The sequence below is a fragment of the Dermacentor variabilis genome, chromosome 1, assembly GCF_050947875.1.
Source record: "Dermacentor variabilis isolate Ectoservices chromosome 1, ASM5094787v1, whole genome shotgun sequence".
In the NCBI taxonomy this organism is placed as follows: domain Eukaryota; kingdom Metazoa; phylum Arthropoda; class Arachnida; order Ixodida; family Ixodidae; genus Dermacentor; species Dermacentor variabilis.
This window is the reverse complement of record NC_134568.1, coordinates 184,690,648-184,702,464: the sequence shown is the minus strand read 5'-3', so window position 1 is coordinate 184,702,464 and position 11,817 is coordinate 184,690,648. Positions and strand designations below refer to the sequence as shown.

General features: G+C 47.4%; 1 protein-coding gene across 1 annotated transcript; it reads right to left on the bottom strand.

Moving 5' to 3' along the window:
- Positions 1-7,581: 7,581 nt before the first annotated feature.
- LOC142572533 (uncharacterized) lies at positions 7,582-11,038 on the bottom strand. The gene is made up of 3 exons (XM_075681704.1): positions 10,942-11,038; positions 8,945-9,302; positions 7,582-7,758 (listed from the first exon to the last, which is right to left on the bottom strand). The coding sequence occupies exons 1-2, from the start codon at positions 10,951-10,953 to the stop codon at positions 8,952-8,954; spliced, it is 363 nt and encodes a 120-aa protein (XP_075537819.1). The 5' UTR covers positions 10,954-11,038; the 3' UTR covers positions 7,582-7,758; positions 8,945-8,951.
- Between the last annotated feature and the right edge of the window lie 779 nt (positions 11,039-11,817).

Genomic DNA, 11,817 nt, shown 5'->3' with positions numbered 1-11,817 from the left:
GGTATTTTCTTTGCTCAGCTTGTAATTTCACATTACCTTTTTATATATATACATTTTTCCTGATGTGTTTTTCTGTTAGCCTTGCTTGATGTCTGTAGCATCACCTGGCTACGGGGCTTCCCCGTGGTCAGCCTCGGTAGCTCTTCAGGAGCTGCCGCTTGAGTTTTTTCTTCGCAGTGGAGCCGGCACTGTTCCTGTGGCCATGGTGCCGACCGACGGCAGTACGATCAATGTGAAAAACCCAAAAACGATTCAGGGCGAATTGCAGAAGGCCTCACCCTACTTCCGACAGATCACAGAGGTCCGTCAGTTCGGCAGAGGGGGTATACTATGCTGCTCACCAGACCAGACCTGTGTCAAAGAATGACTCAATTGTACCACCTTCGCTTCACATCCGGTGAGCTGTTTCGTACCGCCACATCTCGCATTCTCTAGAGGCATTGTGCGAGGGGTAGACGTCACTTTAACCCTTGAAGAGATTTTAGACATGGTCTCGGTGGCTGGAGTCATATCCTTTTACCGGTGTAGCCGTGTAATTTACAATAAAAAGATACCAACAGAGTCGGTTATAATTACATGTGCTGGGACGATGCGGTCAATGGAAATTAAGGTCTGGCCCCTAATTTACAAGGTAGAAGCTCTGGCTCCAAGCATTCTACAATGCAACAAATGATGGCGATTTGGTCACAGCGTCAGGGGCTGCAGATCTGCTACCGTACTTGTGGAGACAACCACAATTTAGTGATTATTCGTCAAAAGAAGAGAAATGTCTCTGGTGGTGGTCACCCCGCCAACTATACTCGAATTTCCCTGCAAGGTCACAGGAAATGCAAATTATGGACGAATTGAAAGGAGACGTTGCTCACGCCGTGTTGCTGTTGTTGAGGTCGAGGGGAGACCTAAGGGATATGCAGGTGTGACAGCCCGTCAGCAAATGGTTGCAGACTCAGCCCTTTCCGATTCTATTGCGACAGTGGTCGAAAAGGCGTTGTGAAAAGCTATGGAACAATTAACACCAAACCTGTCGGAGACTCTAGCTCAAGTGTTGACTTCACAAATGATTCAGCTGTTTAGTCCTTTAGCGAGTTCTAATGCTAGCTCGCAGATTCTTACACAGACCCTAACATCGAATGCTCAACAGCTAATGGATCCCTTATCAGTTATTGTAGAAGACGCAGACAATGCGAGGCCATCAACTTCAACTCAACAGACCGACAACGGATGCTTCTCTGGATCAGTGTCGGAAAACAACCAGGATGTAGAAATGGACCTTCCGACGCTCAAACGCACAAGATCACCTAACGATAATTGGTCGGTCTCTGTGCCGCACTCAAAAAACAGAAAGTTTGTGAAAGATAGCCTTTCCAAGTCAGATTCTAATCCTAACTCTTCCAGCTCTGTCCCTGAATCAAAACCCACAAAGTACGGTAAAGACAGTATTTCGAAGAAAGATTTTCTAAAAGACAGTATGTTAGAGCAAGCGGTCTCTAAAGTAGGCATTAGGTTATTTAGAGGTATTACAGTGGAACTGCCGTTCCATTATTTCAGCAGCTACCGATTCAATATATTTTTGTTCACAACTTTCTCCCGACATTATTCTTTTGCAGGAAACTTGGCTCTCCAATGGCCAAGATTTTCATATCAAGCATTATCGCTTATTTCGATTGGATCGTCCATCGAGAGGCGGATGACTTGCTTTCTTGATAACAACTAAAATATGCCACAAAGTGAACATTTCCTAGCAGTATATGTCTACGGAGTGTGAGATACTAGCAATAGATGTAACTATTCCTGGTTGTTCCCCATTTTTCTTAGTTAATACATACTTTCCCACAGGCGTGCATGATATTCGTTTCCTTGATACCGTTGTCAAATCTTGTAGGAAGGAAATTGTGGTAGCCGGAGACTTTAATTCGCATCATGTGTCTTGGGGTTTCAAAACGGACTCATGTGGAAAGCGATTGTCGGACTGGACAATTAGTCAACATTTTTGTTGCTTAAACACGAATTCAGCTACCTTTATTCAGGGTCTTTCTAAATCAGCATTGGATCTAACATTTGCCAGTTCAGGAATTTCCGTAACTTCCTGGTCTACTGTCGACTCAGCCTCAATTAGTGACCATCTACCTATTAGGTTTGATATTATCTGCCCTGTTATTCCTCTGAAGTCTCCGACGCGGACTTTTGTCAACTACCAGAAATTTCAGAGTAGCTTGAAAACGGTCCTCAACTCCCAGAAAACGGTACCCAATGACATCAAAGCCATGAGGCTTTGCGCTGTATTAAAAAGTACCTTTAAAAAGTCCCAATTTAATCTTAACATAAGCAAAAGTACTACCTCTCCTTGGTGGAATTCGGATTTCACGCGGGATTATAGAAGACGAAAAGCTGCGTGGAAGAAATTACTTTACAATCAGTTTCTGAGTAACTGGAGTGATTATAAATTCGCAGCTGCTGCGTTCAAGAGAACAGTATCGAATGCCAAACACGAGTATGACAAAAACATCATGACTTTCTCTCTAAGCCCAACAACAAAAAAGCTCTGCTCAGATTCCTTCGATACAGAAAATTTATACCGACACCAGCGAATACTGAATCGATAATACTTTCACCACGCGAGATATCTGCTTCATTAGAATTCATAGGAAAGGGCTTAGCGCAACGCTTAACATCACGTTTGCCGAATGGGCCACTAAGGCCTCCCATCGCCGATGACTGTGGAAGTCACAGTGTCAGAACTGTCTAATATCCTTAGATCTATGCCTGCCTCAGCTCCAGGTGCTGACGGCATTTCCAATGCCATGCTAAACCTATTGTTTGAAATGTCTTCTGATGACATTCTGAACACAGTAAATTATTCTCTACAAAATGCTTGGATTCCACAAGAATGGAGGACAGCCAAAATTATTCCGTTGCTTAAAAAACAAGGAGCCGGCTACAATCTTGACAAGATTAGGCCTATCTCTCTTACGTGAAATGTGGTAAAAGCAGTTGAGTTTTATATGATCCTATGATTGATCATATATCTCAAAATTCGTCACTGAGCCCACGTCAGATAGGTTTCCGGCCCGGTCTCTCCATTTGGTGTGCGCATGTAGATTTAGAAAGCCGCATCCAACTTGCTCAACATAGAAAAGAAGTTAGTGCTTTAGTGACTCTTGACATCGGAAAAGCTCATGACAGCGTTGAGTGCTCTCTACTGCTGGACAGATTACAGTCCTACAATTTTCCGAGATATATAACGGCATGGATTTTTGAATTTCTAAAAAACAGAAAATTTCATTGTTTTCACAACGGTTTTTCTTCAAGAATGTTCGATCAGACAAGAGGGGTGCCCCAGGGAGCTGTTCTGTCTCATGTACTATTTAACCTATTGATGAGTTCAGTACCACTGCACCATGGATGTGAATCTGTATGTCTATGCAGATGATATTGCATTTTCCGCGACCAGCTAGAGATATCAACTCTCTTCACCTGTCTTTGCAAACGTACCTCTGTACTCTATAGACGTGGCTTCACAATCTGCATCTGTCACTAAACGTAAACAAAAGTGCAGTCCTTGTTTTTCCGCTTTCCAGGCCATTACAGTTGTCATTAGTATATGAACAGAGAACCATTCCGCAGGTGGAGTCGCTTAAATACTTGGGTATCATATATGACGGAAAACTTAACTGGCGTTCTCAAATAGAAAATATTGGAACGAAGGGGAGACAAGCCGTAGGTTTACTGCGTAGAATCAGTAACCGACGTTCTAGTATGCGAAGTGACACACTAATTATGATTTATCGTATGTATGTACAACCAATTCTAGAATTTGGCTGTGTTTTATCCTCCGGAAGTGCAAAATATATATTAAGACCCCTTGTTCTGTTAGAAAGAGAAGCTCTTTGACTATGTTTAGCTCTCCCTAAATTCTTTGCTAATAATGTATTATACCAGGAAGAGCGCCTACCTGCTCTTCACACGCGATTCCGCATGCTTACGGTTCAAACCTACTTCAGAGCTTATGAATCTTCGCTGCGACGTGGACAATATGCATTTATTAGTGAACCAAATCCATTTTTTGAGGACACGTGGTCACGGTTGCATACCCCACAAGTTGTATTTGTGCAAGCACAATTAGCACCTTTAAATGTTCGCCTTAGAGAAATAATTCCGTTTCATAGATCTCCGGGGTCGCTGAAAATTGAATTTGCAGACATTTTTCCAAACAATGTAAAATTTCTGCCCACAACATATTTGAATGACCGTTTACAGGAATATTTGGCCCGTTTCAAAATAAGTGTAATAGCGACTGATGCTTGTTCGTGTGAAGAGAAGGCAGGCGTGGGTATCTACTCACCATCCCTCGATTGGTCTTTTTCACTTCGCCTACCAGATTACACATCAGTTTTTCATGCCGAACTTCTGGCAATAGTTCTTGCCTTGCGGAAATTACCCCTTAATACTGCAAGAGCCATTATCGTCACAGATTCTCTATCTGTATGTAGCGCACTTACTGCGTCTACAAAGTCGACAACATTGAACACGTTTTATTCATTAGCTCCGCCTCACTTAACTTTAGTTCATATGGTATGGGTCTCAGGCCACCGAGACATTCATATTAATGAAATAGCCGATTCCTTAGCACGAGCTTCTTTAACAGGTCCTGTGCTATCTGTGCTGCCGGTAACGGCGCACATCACTGCAGCGAGATATAGGCAATTTTCTTTGAGCGAAGACAAAAAAGCCCTGTCATTAGCAAAATGTACAGATTTCTCGCACCTAAATTATTCTTGGAACTGGAAATGGTGTACTAACCGGAAATTCGAAGTTTCATTTACTAGGCTGCGTTGCCGTATTCCAACACTTAATTTTTACTTGCACAGATGTGGTCTGGCGGTATCCCCTCTATGCTACCTCTGCAATGAACCGGAATCTATAGATCGTTTTTTTATTATCCTGTCGGCGGTTTTCTGCTCATCGAAAAATATGTCTAGAAATCCCACTTCAAAATTTAGGATTGCCTTTAAGCAGCACTGTTATTCTCTCCCTTGGAGCAACAGTATTGGGATACAGCCACAGGAAGGTTTGCCTAGCCATTTATAGTTTTCTATGTGGCACAAAAAGAATGCCTCGTTAATAGTTCTTAGTTTCCACAATTGATTTACTTCTACTGCAGTTTAGAAAATTCAGGAAGTAAAAGCACAAATGCACAGTTTAAATGCACAGTTTACTAGTATTATTATTCAAAATTTACCTTACTCAAGTTTAAGTATTTTTTTTTCTCTTTCCTTTTTAGTATTCCTATCAACGCAAGGCTTACTATAGTATTGATCACTACTTTTACTCATGTATTCACTCTTTATTTTTCGTCTTGGATTATATAATTATTTTACTTTTTTGTGTGTTATTTTTCACCAATTTCTTTTTTTTATTCAATCATATTACCACCCGATTCGTGGCCTATCCCCCATAGTGGGTTTGTGCCAATGATTGAGGCTTCATCATCATCATCACAAAAGCCAAAGCACAATTATGTTCCCCCTCGTTTGGTTTTTTTCGAGGCGTAACCTGTAGAACACAAGAGAGCGCGGCGGCAGGCGACGCGAAATGGTCATACCAGGCAGTGCATTCGCATTGCGATGCCTAGAAGGCAAGCGGACGGTACGTAAAGTGTCGGGGATCTGTAGCGAATGGATAGGCCTACGTGCCCTTTGTTTTCCCTCTGTTGCGGCTCGAGGTGGCGTTTGGGCCAGGCATCCACCAAGCCCATCGACGAGTACGTCCGGTAGTACGAATGAAGGAAAAATAGTTTATTTTACATTATTCACACTGGCTCCAGCTGCGGAAGCCCACTCCATGCAGGAGCGTCAGAACTCGTCAGAACCACTCACTGCACCAAAGATCTCCGCTTTTAATATCGTCGTCTTCCCTAGGTGACTAGACTGGGGAAGCTGATGACTGCATCGCAGCCAATCACAATCGCATCGCGGCCAATCACAATCGTCGAATCGGTCTCAATATCCCGCCTATGATATCGCACCATTCTGCCGAACTACGCCTCCGATGTTGTACCTCCACCGCATATTTAGCAAGCGGGTAGCACTTTGGGAATCCGAGGTCGAAGCCTTTCCCACGATAGCATTCGACATTGGCCCTTTTCATCATTAGTTCAGGTTGTCAGGTGCAGGTAGAGGGATCTTTTGTTGACCCGTCAACCGTCGATGTCAACGCTGCGCTGACTGCTAGATAGGCGCTGATGAATTGGTGGGGTTAACTCGTGGTAAACGTCTAATTAATGCCCTTGGCTGTGTTGAGACGTAACACCTGGTTGACAAGGTTGACAAGAGCTTTCAGACCGCTCCCTCCTTGAGTACGGCTTAAAGAGACAGTTTTCGCACGCATAGATTTTCGAAACTTTGTTTTCTCCATATGTCGTTGTTTCTTTTTAAGCAGATAGGCACGTTGTCGCCGTGTTTGTCTAGCAACTGTCGCGATGCACACACTCGCGTTACACACACGCACACAGATTTACTTGGCGTACACAAAAATGTTGGTACATGTGGTAAAGCTTCCCGTATAACCCCAAACGATACTCCAGATAGATAGCTGCCTGCAAAATGATTCACGTAACATTGGTTCTCACAGTGCATGCGACCTGCATAACTTAAATGTTTTGGGGGGTGGGGACGAAGGGGGGGTCATGTCGCCACGGAATCTAGCGTGCTTTTGCGCAGGATTGCATGCAGGATTTCGTGCAATGATTTCGTGAACGACTTAACTATCAAAGACATTTCCTTTATTATTGCTTTTAAATATGACTCAAACTGAGCCTTATCGCTGCACCATGTTACTCGAATCTGGTCAGCTCATGAGCGTTAGAAGGACAAAACGATGTCCCGGCGTTTTCCCAGAGAACTCGTGAGCGCGAAGCATGAAGGACAGCGTGGGCGGAGACTTTAGTCCTTAATTATGACAGCTTGAGAATTATAATCACTGTCATTCTTTCAGCATAAAAGCTTCCACCAATCACAAACTTGCAGGACCAAATTAGAGTTCATGGGTAATCATGAACCGCCTTGCATACAAGCTGCATACAAGCCGCCGCCGCCGCCTTGTATGCAGGAACGGCGTTACCGGGGGGGGGGGGGGGTGCTAAGAGATCCATGTTACGGACCATTCTGGCATGAGGGAAATTGATACCTCTTCCGCCGCGGCCTTTTTTTTTTTCGTGCACGTTCCGTGATCGTCATCCACGGAAACAACCGCAATATATGGGCCCCCTTCTGTAGCCAGAAGTGAGCGGACCTGGAGGGGGAGGAAGCAGCCACTAGCTCAATCCTGCCCCGCATGGGTGGTTCGAAAAGAAACTGCCTTTTCGTGGCTGCTCCTTCACGCTACAAAGGAGAGGCTCGTCCATCGTGCGCGGACCCGCACCGTGCAGCGCGCCGTCCGTCGTTGCCCGCTCGCCGGGCAGCGCTGCCATCGGGGGAGCTCGGCACAAGCACCACCTGCGTTGGCAATACGTCGGCCCCGTCGGCCGCGCAGCCGATGGGGGTGGACGAAGAGAAATGTGGGCAGCAATGCGTCCTTTTTTTTTAACGATGAGCTTTTAATGAAACCGCGTGATTATTCTTTACAGGCGCGCTGGTCGAGGCACGCAAATACTATTTACATTGCTTATTCAACACTATACAACCGTCGAAATTCTTGGCGAGAAATTCGACATGGGGTCTGTCGTTGGTGTGCGCCCCAGGCTGTGACTCTCGTTTGGACCTGGAATGGAACAGTAATGAGAACAGGCGAAAGCAAGCCGCTCGTCGAAAGCAAGCAATTTACAGAGCCACTTCAGTCTCTTTAAGTGCATTGAATGCGAAGGCAGTATGACTCTTCCGCGCGATACTTTTCCCTCGGTCATGTGCTTGAATTGGACAAAGTCAATTTCGGGAGCGGGCCAGGTCGGTTTTAAACGTGGGACAACTCAATGTTCGAACTGGGCATAGTCAATCTTTAGGGTGGGCCACGGCGTCCGTCCCGCGCAGTGGTTGTTCACCGTGGGATTTTTCAGTGCGAGCCGCAGCAGGTCTAGCGCCAGGAACGTGACGTCATCACTTGGTCACGATGGTTTTGGTACTATCGGATGTTAACGCCGGACGCTCGCCGGACTTTCCGCTTGATGGGGCATATAATGATTTCGCATTGAAAAAGCAGCAAGCACGGAGGCCTCTAGTCAAGGCCTTGTGCCACCACGGCCGCCTCTCAATTCGTAGGCTGCACTGCGCTCTCCCATACGGTGGTCAAATGCGACAGCATTCTCTGGCTGTGAGCCGGTTTAGGTTTTCGTTGTTCCTGTGAATTCGTATTTTGCTTGTCGCTTCGTCATCGTTTTCATGCTGCATCCTGACAAGCTAGAGGTTGAAAAGTCAAACCTACTGTATGCTCGCAGTCCTCGGTAGCCAGTAGGTAAACAGTTGACGTTCACATACATTCGGCCTGCTGAAATATATTTTGCTCAAGTTGATTAATTAATTGACTGTGAGTCCCGAATGGTACAAGTGTACATGTACCGATTACTGGGCGTTGTACGCTTCGCAAAAGCTTACAGGGGAAATAATGTTTCGTTTGCATTCAGGCGCGCAGCTTAAGTTACATATCGAAAGCTCACTAATATGAAATACTTAGAATGTCAAAGGCCGCGTCCTGAAGGAGGCAAACACGTTTCAAAGGTTGTAGCTAGAGCTGGGTTCTCTTCAACATCCACTGGTGTAAATCCGATCGTCAACTGCTTGATATCACATACCCGGAGCGATGATATTGACACTACATTCTAATCGTGCATAGCTGCGAGTTAGTCACAGCCGAGAAATGCTGCAGCGATATGAACAAGTAAGCTGCACGCTCCGATAGCTCGACCGAGTCGAGGGTGGCGCCCGCGCCGCTGAATTGAGGCATGTTCCTTTACCGTGGCGTTACTGGGCCTCGACAGACGACTGGGCTCCTCCGGCCTGTTGAAGGCTTCCCTGGAATTGGCTCTGGAAGCCGCCGAACTGGGGGCGGCTGTTGGAAGCGGCAGCGGCATTGAATCCTTCAAAGCCCCCAGTGAAGCCGGAGGTGTCGAAGCCGGCGCCGGCGCCCGCACCGTCAGCGTCGCCTCCGCCGAAGCCGCCACCGAAGTCGCCTCCGCCCAGCTGCGCGCCACCGTCGGGAGACCCGAACGAGCTGCTGTCGAAGCCGCCAGCGCCAGCGCCGCCGTCGTATCCACCGCCAAACTCGAACTGGCCGTAGGACAGGGCCACGCAGGCGAACAGTGCTGCGACAACCTGCGCGCACGACGGCTCTCTATAGGGACCGCTTGCTTCCCGGACGCCGACGATTGACTTGGCCGGCCGACTTTGTTCGCGGGAACGGTACGCTGCGCTTCGGTCGGCGCCTGTTCTAACGAAGTGTGCCATAGAGCGTGCTGTCGGCGAATGCATTTCCCAAGTGTACCCGTGAACGCCGGCAACCGTGCGCATCGCTGGAGCTGCAGCAGCCGTATGTGTGTGTGCCTGCTCATAGCCGACATGTGCTTTTAAAAATGTCCCCTGTGTGCTGCCGCTAACAACCGTTCAGTTGAGCATTCATTCTGTTGCCTCGAACTTCGGCATTCGCGAACGCGGTAGTCGAGCTTGTATTTTTATGGCCACAGGACGAATGTTAAGCATCGCAGGTTGCGCTAATAGGGCCTACCGTTAGCGATGCGTTTTCCTTCTCCTAAGAAGATGAAAGACGCTGTCTAGAGGTCAGTTGAAATTGTGCAGGTTGAGATATAAGCACGGAAATTGTGCCGATTCTCAGAAACGCCTGTCTATGGTCTTGCGACAACCTCTTTGTTTAACAACAATATGAAAGCGGGACAAGCAGTAGAAAGCAACAATCCAAATTCAGCTTTGTTTTTCGCTTGAAAAGAAACTATCATGTTCGGATTAGACTGTTATCTACGGTAAACAGCTGATGAAATCACGAATGGAAATTCATGCGACGTTCTTTTTAAAATTCGCTCATGGACAGAGTGCCGTGCGAGTGCTGGCCATGTCCAGATTTCAGAAAGCTTCCTAATTCATGTAAGTGAACCGATCGAACTTTAACCACATTAACTATAGCCAATAGTGACTTCTTATGTATCCGGAAGTAGCCGAGGTACCCATCTCAATAGGGTCAACTTAGGACACGTGCTGCTTAAGCTGCTCACTAGCTGGAAATGTGCGCACGGGCTATCGGGATAGCTCAAATATTCTTGAGACATTTTAACCATACCCCTGGTTGTTATACGACTGCAGATGTCGTTGCCGTAGTAAAACCGCATAGTAAGGGGCTTAATAGAGGTGACTTTTTTTTTCTTACACAGTGGAGGGACATAATAAAATACGTAGCAAGCTTTAAAAAATGGTTGAAATAAAGTTGATCTCAAGTTAGCGGTGATGGAATGCATGTTTGCAGTTTTTACAAGAGCCATCTCGGATCGAGGCGGAAGTGCCTTACCGGAAATGTCGGGTGATTATTAGCAACACCCGGAGTTTCAGAGATATATAGATATTACTTCGCGTAAGCTGTCTATGTAGAGCTGGCTCTTTGAAGAACGACGGTACGATCAGACGTATCCACGAACTCACTGCGGCGCACTGAACTGACCAGTAAAAAAAAAAAAAAGAGGGGTGCGGGGGCGGGGCAAGGGGGACACAGTCCCTGTCTCGAGAGGCACCGAGCGGAGGTGGAGTTGCGAGCACATTCGGACCGAGGTCAGCATCGAGTCCAAAGAGAGCAAATCCAGACTTCGATCAATGCCTCCGCCGCGGATTTACAGCCCCGCTTGGGAACGGGTTCTCCGGCCGGCGGGCCGGCCCAGCAAAGCTTCGTGTACGTATCCTGCAGCTGCGGTCGAGGGGAGGGGGGCAGGGGAAGTTTTCAAGGCCCACTTACCAGAGCGTTCATGGCTGAAGTCTTTGTGCTTGGCGTGCAACGAACACAAGAGAACAGGTCGAAGACGGCTGTTGAGTGTGCTGACTGCTGAGCTGCCGGTCGCTTTTATACGTCCAGAGGTGACCATGGAGGCCCGTTCTATCGAGGCTATTTTCGAACTGGCTCGGTCCGGATTGGTCCAGCAGCTCGTCGCTTCTTTTTATTTTCCTGCCCCGCGTTTATTGTGATTATTTTCGGGGGGCCCCCTTCCACACCCCCTTGCATCTTTCCTCCCATCAGGAGCCCCGCGTGAAGGAAGAAGTGCTCCCCCAACACAAGACTAGGTCAGCGCCGCCATTTCGGCGGGGGGCGAGGGGACCGCTCCAGATCGCCGCCTCATCTCGCCGCCGCCGCTCACTTTCGTTGCGCTTTTGTCTCGCCTCGCTCGCCTGGCGGAAAGCTGCGCGCCGCCGTCGCGGTGCTCCACTGGCGATCCTCGCGTCGTGGCCAGGGCGCCAGTCTGCGCCGCAAGTGCCAACGCCACGGAAGCGCGTAATCGAACGCAATGGAGGCGCCACCGAGAGCTCGTCTTAACGCCAGTCACTTGCCAAGCATGCTAGGCTGGCGTCAACACGCAAAACTTCGGGTGGCGCAGCAGCGTTGAGGTCCCGCCACTGGGGTGCGGCTTTCTGCCTTATTTTTCGGGAACCCCGCATCATTGAAGAAGAAAAAAGAAGTTACACAGATCCAACGCATATGTTGCAATCCATGTGAAGCCAAGTTTTAGTGAGGCGATTAATTAAATGCTATGCCAACAGTCCTGAGAACGGGCGCCGGCCAATCGTGGCAGTCATGACAACTATGTCGACGGCATAGGTAACAACCAGAACGAACAGC